At 38.8% G+C, this 25997-nt stretch overlaps 1 protein-coding gene across 1 annotated transcript; it reads right to left on the bottom strand.

The window, feature by feature from the left end:
- lgr4 (leucine-rich repeat containing G protein-coupled receptor 4) lies at nt 1-25997 on the bottom strand. Its single transcript, XM_077713695.1, has 18 exons — nt 25106-25997; nt 16186-16257; nt 14048-14119; nt 11727-11798; nt 9670-9885; nt 8474-8545; nt 6877-6945; nt 6605-6676; nt 6404-6475; nt 5632-5700; nt 5479-5550; nt 5308-5373; nt 5107-5178; nt 4920-4991; nt 4716-4841; nt 3418-3515; nt 2983-3036; nt 1-2903 (listed from the first exon to the last, which is right to left on the bottom strand). The coding sequence occupies exons 1-18, from the start codon at nt 25288-25290 to the stop codon at nt 1492-1494; spliced, it is 2943 nt and encodes a 980-aa protein (XP_077569821.1). The 5' UTR covers nt 25291-25997; the 3' UTR covers nt 1-1491.

Consider the following 25997-nt stretch of genomic DNA (forward strand, 5'->3'; position numbering starts at 1 on the left):
ATTGGAAGAAAATTGGGTACAATTTGTGCGAAGCAATTACAGTATGGTTAGCCAGACTTAAAAAGGTGCAACATTCTGCATTAACCTGGGACACTCATTTAGTAATTAATTAACTGTCACTGATGGCGCTAAGCTACCAATCCATTTTGACTGTGAGAGGCTAGCAGCGACCAATCCTTGCCAACACTCCCAGTCGAAATGGAATAGATGTCCCGTGCTGTCAAGGGCACTGAAAGATGAACATTCACAGCCAGCTCTAAAAATAATAATAATAATAAAAAATACATTACTGAAGGCTACAACCAGTGTATTTGGGGGTTTTGTTTGTTTAAAATAAAGATGTGAAAAAAAACAAAATAATAATTATCAATAACAAAACTTTACACATTAATAAAAGACATTTTAGGTCATGTAGGCCAAACTTGTAGTATATCAAAACATTGATATTCAAAATCAAAATATGAGGTCCACATATGTGAACACCAGGTTTTTAAGTGTTTAAATGAGGGGTCATCAAAAATAACTTTTCAATTCAGATGGGGGAGGGGGGGTCGGTCAGTTATTTGCATGTACCAGTTTATGCATTAAGGGATACAAATGGACTCCCGCTATTTGTGGTAGTGACCAGGCCTGACTGCAAATAAATATCCCCATTTTAGCACTGACAAATTGCCTTTGTTTGTCTTTACTCGTTGGCTCCACCTATACAAAGACATTCATTTGAAAAATAAATCCAGAAATAAGAGTGGTTCTGCAACCACAAATATATGGGTAGTGTATCGTATGCCATTAGCAATAACCCTACAAAGGCTGGTAATTGAACAAAGTTGCCTTTTAAACAAATGACACCACCTGCATCCAAAAATGAATGTCGCTCAAACAATAAATAGGAGCAACACTCTGACAAACAATGTGAGCTGTTACTCAAAACAGTGATATCTGCTACTCCGATCACATTCTTAGTCTTGGTGACTTAATAATACAAATAAGTGTGAAGTGGACACCCACAACCTCTCAAAGCATTAGCGCACTGCTGCACACAGTCACAGTTACAAATACGGGCAGGCATTATTCCATCTTTAAGTTGGAAACCACCAGACTCATACCATACATTCACAGGTTACAGTTGTTTGCAACGATTTGATTAGAGAAGGAAAAAAAAAACAAAATATACATTTGCTGTGGTGGCGCTTTACCATTTGTTAGGGTTTAGAATCATTTCAACTACAACGAAAAACAAAAGGTCAAGGGTGTACATAAGGAAACCACAAGTCCAGGCACGAAGGCAGGCACAGCTGGCGAGTCATCCACTGAGACGTCTGTTCATTGGCCAGTTTTTGACACAATCGCATCCACAAATGCTAAATTCAAAGTTCCCTTTAAATGATTGCTTGCGTGTGTTTGCTCTGTGAAAACAAACAAGTGCTCGCTGTCCCCCATTCCCCAAGGTAACCGCTGACGCAGATACTTTAACAGGGCGCCAGAGTGGCCTTAGTCTCTGACTCGAGGTATGCTGTACGAGTAGTTTACTAGAGGGAGGCCTTTGCTCTGACAGAAGCAGGCTCTGCCGCACGCCTGAACTTGGTCCGAACTGTCAGAGATAAACGAGTCCCCCTCATCGGCGTATTCGGACTGAGCCGAAGGCGTGCCGCTCTCAGGCCGGAATCCCTCGGTGCGCTGGCACGCGGCCACTCCTGTCAGGAGGGTGGGACAGCTGCGAGATTTCACCATGTGTCTGCAGACGGCGTCGGACGAGAGAGAGGAGCAGGTCTTGGCATGCAGCGTGGCCTCGCACTCCTCACACAAAACCACCTCTCCACAAAGTTGAGAGTAAACGCCGCAGTCAAAGTTGAACTGAGCGGAGGAGCCTCCACCCGTCAGCTCAGAGTCGCCACTGGCGGCGTCTCCGAGGCTGTCGCCTCCTGTTTGCTTCCCCCCCCTGCTCAGATGGCAACTGCCCCGTAACCTCAGCCAGTCCTCCCGGAAGGCCGGGCTGAAGAAAACATAGAGAACCGGGTTGAGGCATGCCGACAGGGGGAAGAAAATAAGAGTGACGGACTTGGCGATCTCTGGCCCTCCGGCGGTAGATCCTGTTAAGAGGGGGGCAAAAGAGAAAGCGGCCACAGGGCAGAAGAAGATGCAGTTGGTGAAGATGAGCCAAGCTACGTGGCGTAGGGCGCCAGTTTGCTCAGGGTCTATCAACTCCACCCTTCCCAGGTGGCAGTATAACTGAGTGTATACGGCCGCAGTGAACAGGTAAGCCAGGGCGTTGAGCAGAACCAGAACAACGGTGACGCTCAAGGCCGGACTCTCGGCTCCGGCAAAAGGCAGGCAGAGGGGCGAGGCCGGCCGCTCGCCGTACGTCAGCAGAGGGAGGCAAGCGGCGCCGGCGGCAACTAGGCCCGCAAGGCCAGCAGCCAGGCCAAAACGCCGATCTCGTCTCCAGCATCCTCTGCGGCTGAGGATACTTCTCCTAGGAGTTGTCATCGCTTTGCCGAGAATGTCCCTTACGGCCATGCTGCGCTCCACTGCTGCCAATAAGAGCAACAAAAGCGCCCACTCGGACGAGAAGACTGCGAGAGAGCCCGTGAACTGGCAGCCGGGTCCCATTTCCCACCACACGCCAAACTCGGCGAAAGCTCCCCATGTGGTGACGTCCAGGATGGTCAAAACCCCCAAATAAAGGCCGGTGAGCAGGTTTGCCAAGGCAAGGAGCCCCATCAACAACCTCCCTGAGGAGATGGATGGAACCCACCAATGAGAGCGGCCTAAGGTGCAGTGTGAGGGGATGAAGGTGGCAACTAGCACTAAACTGTTAAAAACCAGAGAAACCAGGCAGATGAACCACACCATCAGGCGAATCATCCAATTCCCTAGAAGATGCTCACAAGGCTTGAAGGCTCCTAAAAACGGGGGAAAAAAATTCAATGAAAATAAGACATAAACCTGGATACATTGAGAAGGTGGAGGTATCTGGCTTACCTGGTGAGGGTGAGCAATGCATAATCATAGGAGTTTGTTCCACATCCTCACCACCTAAAAAGTGATAAAGTTTGGCTGCTTATTTGGATTTATTTCATAGTGTTTAACTCATTGCCTGCCATTAACAACTATCAGATATCTAATTTGGTGTTTTCCAACCTTAAAGCTATGTCACTTATCTTAGCAATATAAACTTGTTGTCATCAGAGTTTTAACACCAAGAATCAAATGAAAACCAAAAATGATTCAAAAAATCCCATTTTTAACACTGGCTTAATGTCGTGGAAAGTTGAGGTCTCCGGAACCCGAACAACTTCTGGTTAACGTGATGTAAAAAGTTATGTACAATTTTTAATCTGATTTTAATGATATGATTTGAATGAATGAATGAATATCCTGTTTGCATGCCACATTTTGAAAGAAAAGGGCTCCCACCTGCTGATCTCTTGACGTCACTTTCCTCACAAGAACCTGCCATCGAGTCACATCCAACAAATGCACAACATTGGTAGGCATAAGGAACGGAGACAAATCTAGGAGCAGAAATGTCATATAGTCAGCAAATATATTTGCTACAATGTAAAAAAAGCAAATGTCTATTATCTTAGACAGAGGGAGAGTATACAGTGGACACCGTGCACTCTTAAACGTTTCTATTCAAATTGTTACTGTGTGGCTGATGCGACGTGAACTCTAGTTCCAGATCAACATTCAGGAAGCAAAGAAGATGGCAAGGAAACAACAGACATATTTATATTAGGATGGTTAGCTATACAGCAGTTAACACACAGCAAGAAAGCAAAAGGAATAACACAGCCAAAATTAACAATTGTGAGATGCAGGACAACACAGAGACAACCCACTACAAGATTCAAGTGAAGTCTCCCTGACATTTTCTTCTTCTTCTTTTTTTTAAATGTCCTTAACCCATTTTAATTGATTCTCCTCTTTTGAGGACAGCCTGTAATTATTTCCTTACTTGATATCAAGGAGTTACCCCCATTTTATGCAAACGTTTTGAAAATATTTCTTTTTGTGAAGCCAAAAATAATATGCTTGCCAATAGTGACGATGTCCTCAGTTGATTATTTTATTTATCGCATAAACAAGATGCCTGTCAAGAATTCTGCAGGTCTTATTATTCATAAACATGCATGTAGGCTGGTTAAACACTCTAAATAAATTGAGCCTAGGTATGGGTGCTAGCGTGAATGGTAATCCGTATCTTTGTGCCTAAATCAGGGTGTCCCCTGCCTGATGCTCAAAGTGTGCTCAGGTGGGCTACAGAACCCACCACAACCATTGTGATGATAAGCGGTACAGAAAAAGAATGAATGAATATTTTATATTCTCTTTTCTTTAAAGTAAGGTCAAGAACGCAATTAATTTCATGATTGGATAACAAGGAAAGTAATGTATTTACTTATTCACCAAAGTTGGGTGTTTCGATTTGAAAAAGAAAAGTTGATAGTTATCGTGATAATTATCAATAGGCTGATATATAAATATATATATATATTTTTAATTGTGATAATTTTTGTCATATGGCTCAGGCCTAGGAACAACTGTTCAAATTGAGGACTTTAAAAAAAGTTGCAGCCAGAGACGTTTGAGTTTGCACTATTGCATTTAAAAAAAAATGCAATGTGGTGAAGTGAACTCAACCCTGACAAAAAACTAAAATGCACACAAACCACGTGATGTAAAATGATCATTCTTCATTGTTTTCTCACCTGAGTTTGGGTAACTCATTTACTGTCAGTAAATCTTTCATCTGTGGGTTCCCTGAGAGTTTTAGTTGACTTAGGACACTGAGCCCAGCCGTTGGAAATGCATTCAGATAATTCATAGTCAGATCTCTGTGGAGAAAGGATTGTTCACACGATATTAGACATTATTCTATATAAAATGGATTTGATTTGGTCATCTTTACTTACAGGCTTGTGAGAGCAGAAAGGGTGAGAAAAGCATCTCTGTGAATAAATTGGATTTTATTCCTACTCAGGTCTCTGTGGAACACATTAACAATCAAGGTATGCAAGATAATTGGGCAACGAGCAACCGTATGCGCAACGCTTCGATGTAGTGGAGGAAAGGGCTAGAGAAAATGAACTCAGCACTTACAATAAACGAAGAGCAGAAAGACCTTGAAAATGTTCCCTTCCAATTTCTTTAATTTGGTTGTGCTGAAAGCTTCTGTGGATTGAAAAGCAAGGTGACATTAAAAATGTAACTGTTTTAACAATTACAGTGGTATAAAGACATGTTTTTATTTTGAAACTTCAATTTTCCAGGTCCAGAATGCAAATGGATATCAAAACTCACATCTCCTGCAATTGGACACAGCCCTGAAGGGATGGGAACTCCTTGATCTCATTGTAGGATAAATCTCTAACAAGAGCAATGGAGAGAATTAATAAATTCACTGGGAACCTTTGAAACCAAGGAGTGATGATAAAGACAACCCCAAAGGAATAGAAAGGAAAGGTGTCTTACAATGTCCTTAGCAGCTTGAGATCATCACACAACTCAGCGGGTACAGATGATATTTTGGTCCCCGACAGTGTCCTGGGAACACAAAAACCTCATCAGCCACTATTATGCAGCACCAAATCAAATAAACAGTGTTATGTATTCTGTTTAACTCACAGGCTCTCAATGTTGTTTGTCCATGTGAGAATAGGGAAGTCATGCATCATGCTTGCCCCACGCAGCATCCTAGAAAACACAAAGGATATTCAATTTAAGACATTAGAACAAATATTTAGTTTTTCTGGGAATGTATAATTTAAAAAAAAAAAGAATTCTTCAGATGAAGCCTAAATTCTAATTCTCCATGAACTTTTCTAAAGGAAACATTCAAGAAGGTTACGTCATACCATTAATAGATTATAAACATTTCTCTGATAACAGAAGAAAACTGAAGAGACTTCATAAGCCAATCCTTATTTACAACAACACATAAAGTGAAACAAGAAGTAATGCTTGCTAATATTGTATCTAAATAGTGCATGTAATTGTTAGCGCTGTCAAGCGATTACATTTTTTGACCGCGATTAATCACAGACAGTTCATGGTTAACTCGCAATTAATCTTTTTTTTTTTTTACATGCAAAATTCATATTCACTTCCAGTTCTGGGTGTTATAAGTACAGCTGGCCCTTTTATTTCCTCCTGGGAAAATAATTAATAATAATAATTTCCTTCTCATCGTTAGTTATTTTTCACTTAAACAAAATTTGTGTAAGAGTTCTGTCATAATACATTGTAGACGAGTATGAACATGTGTGCGAGTGTGTGTTTTTGCGCATGTGTTTAGCATTTGCCTTTTCAATTGCCTCTTACTCGATGGGTCAAACTGAGAGGATGAGGACTATTCTAGGAACTGACGAAAATAGTTATGTAGTGTCATGAAACTTACAGAGAGTGGAGGTCAGACAAATTTTGGAAAGCCGTTGCACCCACAAATGACAGAGGATTGTCATAGAAATGTCTGCCATGAGACACAATCACATTAATACAAAGTAAATGCAATGGGAAAAGTGCTATGTTGCTTTATGTGTTATGTTTACACGGAGTACATAGTGGTATTTGTCATCATAGGGTGTGCACAATGTCTTACATGGTTCGCAGCAAGGGGTTGTTATGAAAAGCCCCTTCAGGTATAGAAGAAATATCATTGCTATGGAACCCCCTGCAAAATAAAAGGCCAAATACATTGGGCATATGGAGAGAATTAACATGCATCTCATGTTAATTCAAATAATTGTAAATACCAACACCACACTATATCTTTATGAAGTACTTTAAAAAAAAGTTTATATATTAAAAGAAACATTTCAACTGATAACAAAAACTACTTTTAAGGTTACTTAAAAAATAACACATACTTACAATTCTTTCAGTTTGGGTAGGGCTTCAATTGCTTTGGGAAAAACAATCAGGTTGTTAAAGTTAAGATCCCTACAAAGAGAAAAGGCACACACATAAGCAAATAGTTTGCCAGTGGTAAAGTTTAACTGTCTCCAAGGACTATGAAATAAAGTTGGCAAGCCAACATCTTTAAAAAGCAAATGTATTTGTTTGAAAAGATCTGACGTATAAGTCAGTCATAATGTCATTTACAAAATTAATGGCAAGTCACTCTGGTCTTCTCTGCTTCGGGCTGGATTTTGAAATCAATGCTAGAGGTGGGGCTAACAGACAAATGCTGCATCTGAAATAATCAGATCATAGAAGCACTGATGAACACAAACATTGTCATTCATCAGTTCATTGCCAGATTGAGGTAGGTTTCTCATATCTTATCCAAGATGGCGCCGTCACGCGGAAGCCAGTGGCAGTAGCTCTGTCCACCTTTATTTGTTTTTCGTGTTTTACAGCCCTTCTATCTTTTATTAATTATATTTTAATATCTCTTAATACATTCCTTTTTACTTTACTTTGTACTTTATACTTTTTGGAACCATTCAGCCATGCCTACGCTGTCACACACATGGGACTAGTTGTTACAATACGCAGCAGAAGGAGCAACACCTTGGTGTCGCTGGAGATTCAGAGCTGGACAAAGGGTACGGGAGAAGAGGCAACGCTTCGGACCAACCATTCCATCCTGGGATAAGATGGAAGTGCTGTCGGCGTTTACCAGCAACGGAGTCGAGGGGCTCTACTCGGCTACTGTTGTCTTCAGCTCCAGACTTCTGGGGAACGGAGTCGAGGGGCTCTACTCTGCTACTGTTGTCTTGAGCTCCAGAGTACTGAGGAACTGTGCGGATAAGCTTGGAAGAGTGACTCGCCATATTCTCTACCTCGGTCACAGTCTGCAGAAGTTCCCTATCTTGTGGAAGACTTCCTTTGTGTGGTTCCAGTTTTTGTCCAACTTTACATCTTTTTGAGCCTGTATCCGTTTTAGCTACTGCAACCAAAATGGCACTGTTCAAGCGGCAGCGGGTGGCGGCGGTAGCTCTGTCCACTCTCGCTCATTTTGTGTTTTTGCTGCTTTTATGTTTTAAAGATTTTATGATTAATTTGATTTGCTTTTTACTTTGTGCTTTTGCTTTGCTGTTCTGTCTAAAGTTATCCAATCCGATCCAATCATACTAACCAAACTTACAAATGACATGTTATGCATAGTAATTTCAAAAAAAATATTAATTGGAGTGTCTTAAAACGAAGAGCCACCCTAGAAAATCATCCCTGACATACTTTTTCACCAAAAAGAGTTAGCCATTGGTTGGGTGGCTTTTGAGTTCACAAAAGGATTTTCCATGATAGTGTGTCAGGAAGAAGCAAACAGTGGGAGGGCATATTTGATAACAATCTTGCACTTTGCTCTATTTATCTCCAAGCAATTACAAGAGGAAGTGGGGACAATGATGTCTGGACAACCACAGCAAAGGTGGGGTGTGGTGTGGGTAGTTGTCGACACGTGCGCACACATCCTAAGCCACACAGCGCCAATCACTCCGATACACATTAACTCAAAACTTACAGTGTTTCCAGGTTTATAAGACCGGTGAAGCAGTTGTTGGCAATTTTTGTAATTCTGTTATTGTGGAGATGACTGAAAAATAAGAATGGAAAAAAATAAAGATTTAAAATATATATTTTTTAAATGACACTACAATACAGTGTACGATACATTGGTTTATCATTTGTCTTATTGGTCACTGTCATGATAGGAACTGATAAAGAGCCTTATATGAGTGGCTCTGAGTGATGTTTGCCATGCTGCAAAACATACTCTCTGTACGTCATTAAATGTGACCCACAACGTATCGAGGATCACTATATATTGGCCAATGCAGTTATGCAAGTTATATCTACATTCATAACTACCGAGCTTTGTTGTTGGCCTGGAAAGAAGGGAGATCACGGGAGGTTGGGTGCTTGAAAAAGAGATCTTGGACCAAAAAAGTTTGGGTAGCTCTAGTTTGCATTATTACAAAAGTCAGAATTTTGAAATTCTTGCAAACTTGACATATTAATTTTCTCCTTTATTAGTGAGCTGCCCAAACATCAGATTTTGCTAGTTTCTGTGTAGGAAACTACAAATAATCACATAAACCTATTGATATAGTATTGTTTTCAATTTCAAATGACTGGCATGCATTCTACAACTTCTTTGGGTACTTTTAGGAAAGCAGAGAATGTCTCCCTAATTAATTTTTAGCAGTACACAATCAGGTTGGTCCAGCTGTATATGCATTATGACATTCTGAAACTTCCCTGGTTTTGCAAGGGACAATTAAAAAGACACTTTGTACCAAGTGTTCAGCATTACAGTTTTTTGATTGGTCCATTCATACATTTTGTATATTGGTTGCTTATTAGGTGCATAGGATATATGGAAAACTAGATTAGAATATGCTGTTTAAAGATGGGTAAAGTGAACTGTAAATTTTAGATTTAGTATGGATTGAAAAAAATATCAAATGAATTAACAGCCATTTTGATTATTTTTTGGGGAGTTTTCTTTTTTTTTTTTTTACCTGAAAGTCAATAATTGATGGCTTTTGGCCAAAAGGGTTTCATTGTTTGATGCAGACCAAGAGGTGAATGCATTCATTATAGAGAATCGTAACTAGAACTAAAATGATCAAAACATTATTACTGTCATTTTTGCGTATAAGCTATATAAAAATCACAACCAAATGAAAATTACAACAGTAGCATGATGAAACTTACAGTACAACTAGACTTGTGAGGTTTGCAAAGGCGTTGTCTGGTATGTACAAGATGCGGTTGAGCGCCAACGTCAGTGCTTGTAGATTTGCTTGGTGTTGCAATGAACCAATGGGGACCTCTGTAAGGTTGTTGTCATCCAACCATAGATGTCGCAGTTGTTGAAGACCCTCGAAACTGTCATCTGGAACTGTAGTAATGTGGTTTGCATCTAGTCGACTAAAGAATACAAGGACAGTGGGGATAGGTCGGGAGGTTGAGCATTAGGACCCAAATTTTGCACATTCAAGGCTTATGTAACTGGTAAACAATTTGTGGCAATACTTGTTGAGCTTCTTGTTGTTGTTAAACATGCATTTAGAAATATTTACCCAGAGTTCCATCATTTAAGTATTCCCTCCAATCGCTGTTGTTCCTTGTATTATTTTTGTTCAATATCAATGTCACATTACTCGATTTAGAGCTTCACAAATTTCTTTTTTTAATTCAATGTAAGGGTTATCACAGTTGCTCAAAAATGTGTCATTACCAAAATTATTTCACCCTGACAATGATGGTGTAAGCAAAATCTGAAAAAGGGAAATATATAAAATACTATGATTATCAATAGGTTTTCTAATTAAATAAAAATAGTAAAATTTTGTTACTACATTCATACAAATACACATACATTTTAATAACATTCTATTTCTTGATTTGTGTCAAATTAAATTTGCCAAAATAGACAATTTTCATGGTAAAATCTTGTGTTTTGAGATTTTCATTAGAACATTTCGTGTATTGAATAGTCAAGTGATTTTCACACTATCATCAAACTATTTTCTCCCACTCTACTCCCTCACTCTGTATCTCGCCCTCCCTCAAAATTCCTCAAGTGTCTGAGCTAGGGAGAAAAACACACTTGATTGACATTTTGCTCTTTGGGGCCTATTACTTCAGCAATAGACTCTAAACCTCAAACTTCTGTTAAAAATATATAAAAATTAAGACACAGAAAAGGAAAAGAGAAACTGGACAAGGTGGTGGTTTATAAAGTTTCAACTGATTAAATTTAGACTTTCAACATGTTCATCCTGATAGAACAATTCTCACAATAATCAGTCAATACATTTACATGGACAAAAGTGTAGTGTTTAAAAGTTAGGATCAGATAACCTGATTTTATGGACAGTAAAAAATAATTTTTAATCATTTTTTTACTCCATGCAACACATTCAGTTGGAAATAATTTTGGAAATGCACAAATTGACCAAATATCTTATACTTCTGATCAAATTGGTATATCGGAAATAGTTGTAAAAGAATCCGTCCTTACGTTCATGTCAAAAACCGTCACTCGTCTTTTCCATGTTAATTGGTGTTTTCATGTTTTCACACCTAAAGGATACACTTAAGTCTAAAATTTTCCCTAAAATGGACGGGGTGCCCAATCAGTCAGTGCGCTTTGTTTATGCACTAAATTAAATTGTATGACGCGACTGCGTGACGGACTTTTCATTCACTTCTATGTAATAGGGTTTAGAATCATTTCTATGAACCTGACAATGAGATGGAACCCAGCGTTGTTGGCGATCACGCCCCCTTGGCAGAACTCATGTTGGATACAGAAGATGAAGACTTTGAGAGATTTGATGATGTTTTAATACTTTGACTTGTATTTTCGCAAATGCATATTAAGTCAATAAAACAAAATCAATGTTTTGCTCCTGTTGCCTTTTTAAAAAACTTACACCAGGATGCACGTTAACGTGTGTGTCATGCTAGCACAACCATAGCAGCAAGTTATTTGAAACATAGTGCCTTTTCTATTGACAAAAAACAAAACAGAAGACATATCTGCAACTGTGATGGCGCCTTTTAAGGCGGTTTGAAAATACGGTAATTATGAAATGACCTTTGATAGCAGCCATGGCATTTGTTTCACAATAGCTATATACACTAACTAGCCGGTTGCAAATCAGTATTTGAAGGCAGTATTATTTTTATATTGTAATCCCGACTTTGTCAAACAGTGATGGGTGGTGGTTTTTTTACAGTAATAAAAGGTTTTGGAAACTCACAGAGACAGGAGAAAATGAAGGTTCTTGAGGGCAGTGCTTGGTACCGTCTTAAGTTGATTGTTCTGCAGCATCCTGATGGTGAAAAGTATATCAGGTGAAACTCACAATTTAATATGATAAAATCCAACTACTATATAGGTAAGCTCCAAAGGATCTAGGGTTGTGTGATGTATACTATCGCTCAATTCATTCATTTTCTGAACCACTTTATCCTCACTATGGGCGCATGGTGTGCTGAAGCCTATGCCAGCTGAATTCGGGCCTCACCCGGAAGAAGACAGACAACCATTCACTCTCACACTCAGTCAGACAGTGCCCATGATCTTCTTATGAGCAGCATCTGGCGTCCCCTGTCTGCTCGTAGATTGAAATTTGTCTCGTATCACCAGATAATTATTTGCTCGAAATTGTACTCGTATCTCGAATTGCTCATATGTCGGGGTGCTTGTATGTCGAGGTACCTCTGTACAGTATTTCAACAGTTTAGGATACAATATCATTTGAGATTTAGAGTTAGGCAAACAAAAAACATTACGGTACATTGACGTACTGCATGCATTGTTATTTTTTTAAATGTTGGATTTCCCTTAGTCCCAATAGGGATATCCTGCATTTGATTTTTTTAGCTGCTTAGTATAAACCCTACACTGAGCCAGAGGGGTCCAATGCCTCCCAGGCATAGCAGCCCACTGTAACCCCGCAAGGCAAAGCAAAGAGTTGACTTCACGGTGGTAAGCCAACTATTTGGGTCAATGATTGACGTGCCCTGCAATAGTTAATTTGCTTGAGTTATCGCTGCATTCTTCCTCAACATACAAGTTATTCATGGCAATTTAGTTGGGTCAAGCAAGGCATCTTGCTGGCCAACCTGTTGAGTTCACATTGTGCTGAAATCTCAGGAAAAAGTATTTTATAAATTTAATGACAATTTGACACATCCATATCCATAATTTCTTATTTTTAGCATCTACATAAATACTTTTGCCTTCTTTCTTCTTAGTGCTAATGTATTTTAAGCATTACCGCACTTCTTGGATGCAATTTAAACATGTTCCCTTTTTGGGACTACTTTTTTGAAGCACAATGACATTAACAGAGAGTTGTGGAAAAGGAGGATTTCTTGAAGTTGTACCAACAGGGCTCACTAATACAAAAAAAAACTGATTCTGCATTTGCAGCGAATTCCGCAGACAAAAAAAGCAGTTTTATGTTTTCATCAAGAGTGAATATGATTCGCGCAAAATTTATATAAAATGTAAAAACAATTAAAATAAAACTGTTATTATCATGTGTTTACATGAACTGAAATATTGTGGTTTTGGAAGCTTTTGAAAAAGTAAAGTGGAATGAAAATAAGTACATGTATGTGTTTGCATCCTTCTGAGTGCGTCTTACTGTCACTATTTCCAACCTGTGCCACGCTGAAGTCGCACTTGCATGTTGTGCAATGTGCAAATGTCGGTCTTTTTGGAGATGGCTTCAACATGGTATATTTTGTTGAATACGAACGAAAGAACTTCTGCGAGTGTCTGGATTTCTTCTTAGAAGTTTCATCCAAATTGCCATCCATTTTGCACTTATCCTGAGCAGGCAAATTGGTAAGATTTACCAGCGCTGTGAAATCCTACTTGATAGGATTTGTTTCGAAACAAAAGACTGGTGGTTTAGTCAGCCTTATTTATACTTAAGTCCCGTATGAAGAAAAAATGAAATGCTAAAGTGAAAAAGGCTACCAATGCAATTAATTCCAAATCGATTGCCACATTGAAGTCTCACAAGACGAATCATTTGTCAGAACTTGTAATTCGGATGATTCACAATGCACTCACTCGTGTTACCGAATTCGTCCGGATTACGGTGCAGTTGAATCAAATGCGGATGTAAAATGGTGGAAGCCGTAGTGATGATATGGGGCATTTAAAACTGAAATTTGAAGTAGCTTAAAAAAAACATTCGGGGGGGATTTCCAGAGTTTAGGAAGGTTGTCAGTACCCCCGGAGTTTGCGTTGCTTGTCCAGGGTAAATTCCGGCAAAGTTGGCAGCTCTGCCAAACTAATCTTTTCACAAGGTATGTTAGTAATAAACGGTTGTTGGGTAAGGGGATTTAAAGAAAAAAATAACACTTATGCTTATTTGGGTAAGACTGAATCAAAGTTGTGGAATATCAATAACTAACTACCTCAAAGTTGCACCACAACATAGTGAAAGATTTACATTTCTCCCCACCCCGTGGGTGGAAAAAGCTTCACAGTGTCACTGTGTGGGTTTTTATCTACATGAGAGTGTTAACAGTAGTGGTGTCATGGAGGGTGGATACTTACAGGACTTTGAGCTGATGCAGTCCAGACAAGGCTTCAGGGTGGATGAAGGATAAATCATTACCTGCAAGTCTCCTACAAGAAAAAAAACAATTAAATCAAGTATAGATCTAGTGTAAAATCAAGCAACAGTTTAAAGATGAGCCAAACTGTTTATTTCAGAGAAAAAGTGAACCCTTAAAATGAAACTGTGTCAGCACCTAAGATTTGGTTTAATGTATCACACTAAAAAAAGGGGCCAGAGGTGTCAAAGGAATCTATGTCAGGGCCTGTTCTCACTTTGTCTGTCACCCAAACAAGATTAGAACTATAGGACTTCCAGGTATCACCTCTCAAAATTACTTTGCTTATTTTGGACCAGCAGTATTTTTGAAGAATGGAACCAATGTATATCACGGCTTGTGAATGTAGCCATTGACTTCTCTTTAACAGTTTTCCGCCTTAAAGTTATCCCGTAAAACACAAAAAAAGTGTGCAGGGACACCGCTTTTCCTGTTTCCAACAAGAGTTGTTCAGACAGTGTGTCTCCATGGGCAAAGTTGAGTGAGACACATATTCCAAGTATACCATTAGGCCTGAGAGATTAGCAACAGATTTATCACTCAGCAATGTACAAGTCTGACAAGGTTAAAACCCCGGCAACAAGTTGGGTGCTGGGTGTGAAGCGGAAAATGAAGGTTGAGGGTGTCAAAGATAAAATGCTTTTAATGTGCCAGAGAAAATGAATAAAATTCATCAAAATAAAAACTTGCCCTAGACATTATAGAATATTTAAAAAAAGTCTTTCCCCTTCAAAAATTTTCACCTTTCCTGCTCTTCTGCTGCCTCGATATAATGCAAATATGTGATTAAAAAACCAAGGTGTTTTTTTATTTTACAGCGATCCTGATTTTAAAACAAAAACCCAGTAAAGTTAACAACCTATGTACAAAATACCGTATTTTCTCGCATATAAGCCGCACCCTTAAAATTGCTTTAAAATCGTTGAATGTTACAGTTTATCTGGTATTAGACACTGCGGATTCACAATTTCACCTCCATATTGATGGTTATAATAGGCAGTATATATGTGTTACTTTGAAGGGGACAATCTTGAGAAAAATCATTGCACATGGTATTTCTGAGATACTGTATGAGAATCATCTGCTGGATTGCAATTTATTTGGGTTAATATCATAAGGAAGTTAATATGCCTGTCTTTGTAAATGAAAAATATCAAATCATTCAATTTGAAAAACGAAGGAAGTCTATCTTGAGGAACATTGGATGCTTTTTAATGACAGAAATTACAATTTTCTTACCAGAAGTTTAAGATGTTGTGGCAGCCATATTGGTTCTAATGTCGAAATATCGAGATTGTTTCGATGGTTCATATTACTGCAACAGTTGTCACTTTCCAACAAGAAATAAAAGTATTGTTTAGCATTTTATCTGTTTATCTTTTCTCTATTTTGAAATAAAGACGTATTGACTGCATTGTGTTGCGTTATGGCGTTTCGTCTTTGTCAACTTGTAGTTTTGTGCACAAGCATAGCCGTACCCTCGATTTAGTCATCTTTTTTTTGCAAAAATACAGCTAATATGGGAGAAAATACAGTAGTTAATGAGGTGAAATAATTCTAAACACCTTCAAATTCACACAGGTTTAGTTTGCTTGTAGTGTGCCCGTGGCTTTAAAACCAGGGCATGTAAAGTTTTCGTTTTACCAAGTTTTCTTTAGCTTATCGTGTCAAATTATTGTAATCAGGGAGCTTGGCACCCGCCGGCATCCTATTCTGACTAATGAACTATCCCATAAAGGGCCGCAGTGGTTGCATGCTTTCGTTCCAACGTATAAAGAGGAAACCTTTCCACAAATCTGGTATCTTAGAAGTACAAGTAGTGGATTACAGTCGGGTGCTACTTGTTTCAGCAGAAATCCTATTCGTTAAACTGTCTGTGTTGGACCGGTTGGAACAACAACCTGCACCCACACCCAATTACCAGCTCTAGTCAGCAGTCGTCAAATTTATGTTCCTACTCAATAATTCTGTAAGAGTACACACACTATGCTTATTTATTCTTTCCCCACCCACCCACATGTCAACATTGCACTGTGTCACTTTCTACCACTAATGAAAGAATAGAATGCATCCACTCACAGCTCCTCCAGATAAGGGAAGTTCTTGAAAGCATTTGCTGGAAGCTCAGTAATGTTGTTCATGCTCAGGTCTCTGTAGAAAAGAAATAAAAATATTATTACTATTTGATCTGTTTTTTTAGGAATGCTATAGCCACAAAATTCAATATTAAAATGGCTCGCCAGGGTTTAACAGAAGCAGAGTCCGAGGGATAGTTGCATTAAGACATTTTGTATATCTAAAAAACATATTTTGTCTTAATGTAAACATTTAGTATGATGCATTGTTGACCCGAAAGTCTGGCATTGACTTGACGTGTCTAGGCTGCATAGTATTTTACATTGGCCCACAGTGGGTGCAAGATTGACTCTGAACCAAACAAGAAGACACCTTTTCACCAATTTTGTGTCTAATCCAAATTGCAGTCAGGTGCTGCTTGTTTAAAGGAAAACTCTACTGTATTGCTGAAGCTGCCCATGCTGGATTAGTGTGGGAAAACAACAGCAACCAACGGGCCTTGATGACCGGTTTGGGGACCCTTAAGCTACAGTAACTATGTCTAATATAATACTTTTTTAGCAACTTTCTAGTCTAAACAAGATTGGAAATTTTTAAAATAGACAGTAGTGCCTCTACATACAAATATCTCCACATACATGGGATAATTTTGCCTCATGACACGAAAGAAACTGAAGTCACAAAATGCAAACTCAGAGAATTCAAACAACCCCGAAATGATAATTGACTACCTGTAAGCCATATTTTAATGTTAAATTGTCAAAAGAGTTGCGCTGTCATTGTCTATCTCCCAACGCCTTACTTGACTCTCATTGGCTAGGAGGCATCTGCATCTCCACGATACTTTGTCCCTTAAACCGCCATTTGTCGTGACGGAGTTCTAACACATTGTTTTGTGAGTTTTTAAAGTGTACTTTAAGCACCTTCATCCTTTTTTTTCTCATCATGAGCCCCACAAAAGTTGTGTGTTTATACAGATGGATTCTTAAGTTTTTAGTTGTGAAACATTTGTCTCCTCTCTCACAAACGCACTTGCAAACGACAGCACCCAACCGGCCTTGATGACCAACAATGAAATGTTTTTGTATTTGATTATTGGCTTAATTATTAAGCCATCAATCACATAAAGATAAAAAAAATACTATACATTAAGCCTTAATATACTGTAAATGTCTTATTTTTTTTAACTTCTTTAATGCTTTTCACACATTTCATACACACTGTGTATACTTGGACAATTTCTTAAAAATATCTTAGTTGGTAGTATTGGGGACCTAAGAACGGATCACAGGTTTTACATGTAAAATGCGTCTCTAATTGCGAAAAATGTGGGATACAAAACAACTTTCGGAACCAAATAATGTCATAAATAGAGGCACCACTTTACAATCGAATACTGTCACGTCAACAAACAAGATTTTTCAATCCAAAATTTGAACACGTGCGCCTCCAAAAGTGTTTTTAATGCCTAGTTTGTTTGATATGCTTGGTTTGAGCTACAAGCTATGTTGTGTGTTTATCTGGACATGTGAGTGACTTAGTATAGAATAGAAGAATTCACAGAAGTAAAGGGGATGCTTCTGTTTACACTATCAAATAAGTATCTTGTTTACTTTTCTTAAGATATTTAGTTTGAACTTACACACTGCAGTTCCACATTTTAACTGAAAATTTTTGCTATGTTCATCCATTTATCACCACAGTGTGTACCAATCTTCTCGTGGCTACTTCCACCTGATAACGTGCCATGTCGAAAAGCTTGAACCGTCTCAGTGTTTACTTGAACATGACAATGAGTTTACTGTACTCAAATGGCATCCACAGCACCTTTCCTAAGTGGTGTTATGCAAAATTCATATCATGGATGTTCAGCAACTACATGATGCTATTATCAATTAGGACCCACTGAAGAATGATTATATTACATTTTTTAAATCAAAATGCCGGAGTCAGCAAACGGTAGGTAAGAAGGGAAAGGGGGCTCAACACGATACTAGTAAGATGTACCTAATAAAGTGGCCAGTGGTGTATAATTCAGTATTAATGTTTGTTTTGGAAATTAAGAAGATTCCAAAAAAACTTTGGTTTAAAAGAGAAAAAAAAGCAACAAAAAAAAGCTTTCTGCTGCAGGGATTTTTACATTTCAATCTATCCTTGAGATAAGCATGTAGCAGCATGACAAATATGCACACAGGACGTGATTTGCTTCCACACAAAAGCAGAACAGAGAAGAGTAGAGATGCATTGTATTGATCCAGAAAATTAATCAAAGGAACTGACAAAACAATATACAAGACTTTCAAGTTAAAAAGGTGCAGACTACTGACAAGGGAAATATGATACTCTTGACCAGAGATTTGCAGTTACTTCACAATAAAAATAAATAAATAAAAACATGGCTACCAAAGAATGTACAAATCAAGCACCATCCTGTCTTTAATGCTTACTCTTAATTAGGTTATCTTGAATTTCATTGCCAGATCACTTGATAACCTGTGTGCGCGCCTGAAATTCAGCATGGATCATATTGCACCTTTTCTGCATTCCCAATGACATACGCTTACACACAGCACCATTACATGAGGGTCCAATTCCAGAATGCTCAATGTCCTTACGATCCATCTCCTGTCTACCCAGTGATCCAGTTACTTTACAAGCAACATCTCAATTCTGATTCCTTTTTAGTAGTAGTGGAAGGAATTAGGTAAGGCTGTAACCACATGTAGTCAGCAGGACACATTCCTAAGCATATTTTAGTATGTAGGTTAACATACGGAACTGTGAAGTCGCAAGTTTTTACCGACGTGCTCATTCACTTTCGGACTGCTTTACTCATTAAGGTCCTTGGCCTATCCATGCTAAGATATATTAAACAGGGCACTTAAAATGTAGTTGTGATTAATGATGACTAGACTAAATTACTATACAGCCTGTTGTTACTAAATATCAATCCCATGTGTTTTCTCATGTAGCCAAAAAAAAAATGTAACTAAACCTGCTCTTTAAAAAAATGGAAATGTCACACTCTGTTAAATTGCTAATTTAATCAATATCTTATATCGAACTACATTACCTAGCGGATATTTTGCTTTAAAACACACTATGAGACAGTGGAAAATCGCTCAGATATTGTAATAGGAAAATATCTTGATGGTAACTCAGTTGCTGGCAGTGAAAGTGTTAAATGTAGCTGCTTTATTCCTGTCAAACATTTGCCATTGTTCTGGAAAACAAAAGGAAGCTCTGCGTGATCCGGTAACCTATAAAAATGATTGATAGGCATAAAGACCTGCTAAAATACATATTGGTAAAAGATGTTATTTTCTCACAGTACTGTATCTATCCCTATCAAAAATTCAAGGGGCAATATAAAAGACTACAACAAAAGTACAAGACTCGACAGTGATTGAACATCAACGCAGACTAGATGATATTCGTGCATTATCAGAGGTGGTTTTGTCGAGTCAGTGCTATGTTTTAAAAAAAAAGATAATAATAATATTCCTACAAAAAAATAAAAACAACCATTGTGTTACTCTCTTGAGCTTTGCATTTGAGAAGTTGCATGTTGTGATGATCCCACACAACACATTTTCATGGTATCATGAAATTCAATACACACATCAAACTTCCCATTTGTGAGCCAAGGCAAACACACTTATAACATTGTGGAAAGGACAAGTTAAGTAAGCACAAGCACAGCTATGTATGATAAAATGCTGCAAAGCACGCTTGGGAAGTAGCACGGCAAAAAAACTCTACTGTTCACAGCATTTCTGCGACATGCCATGTTGACAAGGGGAAATTAAAAAGTATATCTTTGTTTACAGATGAAATTAGCAAAAAAGAAGTGTGTTGCTTAGTACACATGTGAATTACATCATATTGCAATGACATTTGCTGGCAACTATCTTATTTTCACGACTCTAGGGTACACTTAAAAGTATAAAATTTTCTCTCAAATGGAGGCTGCACCCAATCAGTCAGTGTGCGCCTTTTTTTGGACTCAATTTAAAATTTTCTACACTTTGCATGACCCTATCCGCTTGACCCGATGGTTTCATTTTTGCCGACACGCTACTTACTCCGGTCAACCCAGTGCACGTTCATGTACAAAAAAATATGGTAGAATACAGTTTTTTTTAATTTCATACATGTGCTACATCTATGCAAATTCTTGTTACAGTAATCCCTCAAATATCGCGGTTAATGTAGACCAGACATATGTTAGGGTTAAGGTCAACCCTATTAACAATTTATTTTTCTTTTCTTCAGTGCTGAGTCCTAGTAGCAAGAGTGCGTTCCACTTTCGAGTTTCAGCGTGGATTTTCACATTTTTATAAACTTTTTAAATTATTAATAGCGGAATAAAATCGCAGAGTAGTATATTCGCGATAAGTGACGACACAATAACCAGGGGATTACTGTACACCTTTTATGAATGATGTTACAAAACCAAAAAAAATTGAGGATTAGACAAACTAAATAGTTTTGATGTAGAAAGCATGAATGTGTTTTATTTTTGCTTTACTGTTTGCCAAGGACGACACTATTTCTTCCCAAAAAACTTTTTTTCAGATGAGAATTGTTGTGTTTGGTTGATTTATCACTTTTTATTATTTTTACTTGATTGTCGTTTCATGTTCATCTTATTTGTGATTGAGCGACTTCAAAATACACTTGCCTCTACTAAAGCAAGTTAGGCAACATAGTTGTAGCCAGTTAGACCTCAGGCAATAGCTTAGAGCAGTGTTTACCAACCTTGCTGCGGCACACTTTTTGCATTGAAAAAAAAAATCCCAAAACAAACCAACATCTGAAAGTCTCATTAAAAACCGCCTACATTGACAATATAAAGTTTTACTCATCAAAGTTTTATCGACAGGAATCAAATAACTCCACCAAAAATGTAATTAAAAAATCCACTTTTTCGCACAGACCCGATGTCGCCAAAGGTTGATGTTCATCTTGCATAAAAGTAAGCAACTAAATGACTATTGTTTGAATCTTGTATTAGTACAACGTATGACGCAATGTTCATCACATTTCAATTTTAATCTCGTAATTTTAAGATTTTTCTCTAGGAGTATTACAATGTAAGACTTCTTGGCTGATCATTTCCTGCGGCACCCCTGACCATCGCTCCGCGGCACAGAGGTTGGGAACCATTGGCTTAGTGCACATGTACTGTGTTCCTGTTTATTTTGGAGACATAGCTGTGAGTGCGGCCGTCCACACTGTTTAATCGATTAAAGGCACTTCTCCTGTCGTGTGTTCAGCTTCGTAAAAGGGAAGAATTGCACTCCACCAAACAAACTATTTGGGTATCCCGTGCCCATTTTAAATACTTCATAGGTACATTGCTTCTCCATTTCACACATCCCGAACGTGTTGATAGTTTTCGACCTCTTCTGTAAAGTTTCATGGGAGTTGGCAGTTTTGTAAGGTTTACATTAACCACCTAATGAATCAATTACCGAGTAAGCTCCAACCTTTTTATGATAGCAGACTGGTAACTGTTTGATAATTTACCCGCATACTGGAGAGGTGAAAGGACACAGAGGGCAATACGATGGGAAAAGTCATACCCGAGCGGTGGCCAGGAAGCAAAGTCCTGGGCATAAGTGTATTTATTTTTCATTATTTAACTAGAAAGTGTCTTTACTTTTAGTATTGCAAGAAGTAGGGTGAGACTACAACAGCTGTATAAAACGGATATATACTAGTTTCATTGAGCAAATTTTCAAGTGTCCTAATGCTCAGAAATCTGCATCCATGGGAAATCCCCTCCGACACTCATAGCGAACATGCAGCAAGATGTCTTCGCTTGTCTTAAAGGTCTTTATGCCCAAAGTACACAGGTGCCATTGTGCCATCCACACAGTGTGCTGATGCCGAACGCCTGTTTATCAGATACCAAACCCTTGGTACTGGTACAAATAAGAGCTTCTGAAACAGTGTACCACTGTACAAAGAACACGTACAGCAAGTATGTAGGTACAGCAGTGCTGCCAGATTCGCCTTGCGGTCTGGTACAAAATAGCAGATGACGGACCATACTTTGTTAAAGATTGTGGGCACGTATGGTTCGTCATTGGTCTTTTGGGGGACATAATTTGCTTAAGGTTAATTTTTGTTGACGTGTGTATAATATCGTGCTAAAAATCATATCCTAAATGTATGTATTGTTACAGTCGTGGGATATTCAGTAGTCATGCACAAGACTTGGCAAATAATTTGATTCAATTGGCACCGCTCTTAAGGGATGAAGTGTCAAAGTAAAACCTTTAAATGGAGATCAAATTTTAAGTGTGACTGGGCCCGAGACAAGAAAAACAAACTAAAGTCAGAAGTATTACAGATGACCAAAAAAAAAAGCACATCATTTATTCTTCCCATATGGGTAAAATGACTATTGCAGGCATTAACCAAGAGAGAAATAACTCTTGCAGCTGCAATATGTCTCACTAATCCATCACGATCCCCAAACCCCACCACTCAACATACAAAAAGCAGAGGGAGTGGTTGAGGACAACTAAAGTTCAAGACTACGGGAGAACAAATGAGGAAAAGCAAGGAGTGGGGACAAACAACCTTTCACAATCCTCAGAGTTTCAACTACATATTGAAGTATCTTGGTGTTAAATGTAAGAAAATGTGACAAAATAATCAGAGAAGTTCATATACATAAGTATGAAAACATCACGGAGACAAAAAAAACAGCCGAGTGCTTGCAAACACCTTTATATGTCAAAAGTCTGCTTCTTGTCAAGATCTCAATGTGAGACTGAATAATACAGAGTACTCTTTATGAAGCAAAAATTGTGAAAAAGTCCTTTGACACTAAAGAGTACGCCCACTGTGACATCGTGTCTTGACGGACGACACTAGTATATAAATTGACTTCCTCTGTTTACTTTTCAGAAAACATTCCTAACAATGGCGACCAGACTAATGTTGGTTCTGCTGTTTGGGGACAAAAGCAGAATTTTTTTCATGAGGTAAAGCAGAAAATAAAATGTATAACCCCCTAGCCACAACGATGATTCCATTAAAGAAGTAATGAGACCCAAGATTTTTCCAAGAGTCTGCCTTGATAACCATTTTAAACCATTTGTTTTACTTTGCACTATTTATAAACACAAGAGCTTTCTGATCTTTAAGATTGATGTTGTATTTTGAACAGGCATGCATCATTAAGCTGTTGAAAAGTTTTAAAATTCTGACCTCTATTATTATTAAGTATTTTCTATATAGATTTGAATTTGAAGTTCTTTAAATTGTATAAGCAAAGCATGTACGTAGTACTAAGTCCCAAGTCTAGGACACACCTGGCCCACCTACCAATTTTTACCAGTCAGAGTAAAGTTCCAAAAGCAAAATGAATTGAAGTAATATAATAAAAAAAATAATGCATTTGAAATATGTTTCAATGGAATCATGTTTTTTGTGGCTAGTTGCTTCATTTGTTTAATTTCCAATACAGGCAAGGAAATGTTCTCAACGCACTCACCAAGGCGGTTAAACAAGTTGATTATTAAACCCAAGATATTGTGAAACAACCTGAGTATCTTTTATAGTGTGTGAAATCATCAATGGAATCCATGGTGTTTTGGAAAAGGGAGTTGTGGGTTAGGTTGATTATTTCTGTTTGTTTTTTCTTAAATGGAGGCCGTGAAAGATTTGCATTTACAAGTTGACATTTGGGGGAGAAATACACATTTACAATGTTTTAAAATGGCATTGTTGACTTTCTGTTTAAAAAAAAAATACATTAAACCAAACATTTCCAGCATATTCTTTTTATACAGGTACAAACAATGATTACTACAAACAGCCATTTCTTACACTTGGGAACATGTGAATTTAATCATGTTTTATCTTTGCTGTTCTTTCTCTCTGTCCCCCATAACTCCTTTATTGCGCAGCAGCATTCTTTGACTAAAAAAATAAAAATAAATCTACCATCTCAGCCAAGATGAGAAATGGTGGAAAATATTCCCTAATGACTTAGGTTTTATTTCATTAGAGCAGGACAAAGATCTACCAAATTTAAGTGTTTATTATGTTTCCCATTGAAAAGTTATCAATATTTCAGACTTTGGATTTGACCATATGGTTATTAACATGGTTGTAGTTTAATGTAGCGTAACAAGGCTCTAATGCAGTTCAGTCTGCGGTCCCGTTGTGTTCCGATAACTGATTCACATTATTACTTGTATTAGTATGAAATGTGTTAAAGTGACTCATATTATGTAGTTTGCCCAAAGTACCTCATGTTGTCTGGGTGGCCTGGTGGTACGAGTGGTTTGCACTTTGGCGTCACAGTGGGTGACATGGGTTCAATTCCAGGCTGGTCCACCTGTGTCGAGGTTGCCTGTTTGCCTCGGGCCTGTGTGGGTTTTCTCCAGGTACCCTGGTTTCCAACCACATTCCAAAAACATGCATGGTAGGCTGATTGGACACTCTAAATTCCCTCTAGATATGAGCGTGACCGGTTGTCCGTCTCCTTGTGCCCAGCAATCGGCTGGCCCCCCTTACCTGGAGTCAGTTGGGATATGCTCCAGCACCCCAGTGACCCTAATGAGGATAAAGCGGTTCAGAATATGAGATGAGAACCTCACTTTGTGTGTGCAATGGTTCTGGCATCATTTCTTGTTACTAATAAAGAAGTTATCTAAGGAAATATTCTTCAATTCACCCCAAAGCACAACCATGGGGAATTCATAAAACCACTTTCTAGACGTTCCTGTCGAAATGGAAAGTTGTCAGTATCCTAACAACCCATTATTGATACACAACAACAACACTAAATGAGCCTATGTTAATCAGATCATTCATGTTGCGTGTAGCCAGAAGCTTTCTCTGGCAATCGGCTTGTTTTGACAGGAGAATTTCGGCGTGGACTTTGGCGAAAACTTACAGGTAGTAGGTGAACGCACTGAGGCCAGCCGGGACGGTCGTCAGTCCTCTCCCAGAACAATCCGCACCTCCATCTTCATCGCAGCTACATGAGGGGGGACAAACAACCGGAGTCGACGGTCCTTGGCCGGTGGCTCCGGGACGAAGAAAGCACCACAAACAGATCCAGAACAACCCAAAAGCCATTTCCCCCCAAGTCGATTCAGGTGACTCCAAAATAAGAATTTCAAAACAGGGGGGCTTTGTTTATGGTCTTATCAACGTCGTGGATCGTCATGAAAAGAGGTAGCCTGATCGAAGTTAAGCGACCGCGCACTCTGTACCACGAAAATGCCAGGTTAGGTGAGTAGTTACTATTCAAACAGCGACATGGTCTTCGAAAAAACGTGCGATATTCCTCACCCAGAGACAATTACACAACGCCAGAACGTCGCATTAGTCCGTCAAAATAAAGTTGCATTGATGGCGACAGCCGCGGTAGCTTTCCTTGTCGCCCCATTAAATAACCACAAACCGAGCGGCGGTTGTTCGTCCGTGCCGAAATCTCAAAGGTTCGCTCAAGTGAATTCTGGAAGCGTCAGTTGAGCGGAGCAAACAATTATTTTCCACCCTGCTTTGCTTTGCTTTGCGCCCTCCCTCCCTCACGCACGCTCGGCTCCTAATGCTCCTCAGTAGTACTGATATCAACAGCATGCGTGAAGCTCTGCAGGCACCCTACCGGACAACCTGGAGCACAGGGCCCTTCCTTCCTGCCTGCCTGGCTGACTGTTTGCCTGCCTGTGTCAAACTAAAAACTGCACCCGAGTGCCTGCGTGCTCCTTTAACCTTCCTATTATGTTACGGATCAAATGGACCCGTTTTCAAGCCTGCAAGAGCAGAAAGTATACGAAAAA

The sequence above is a fragment of the Stigmatopora nigra genome, chromosome 3 (assembly GCF_051989575.1).
Source record: "Stigmatopora nigra isolate UIUO_SnigA chromosome 3, RoL_Snig_1.1, whole genome shotgun sequence".
Classification (NCBI taxonomy): domain Eukaryota; kingdom Metazoa; phylum Chordata; class Actinopteri; order Syngnathiformes; family Syngnathidae; genus Stigmatopora; species Stigmatopora nigra.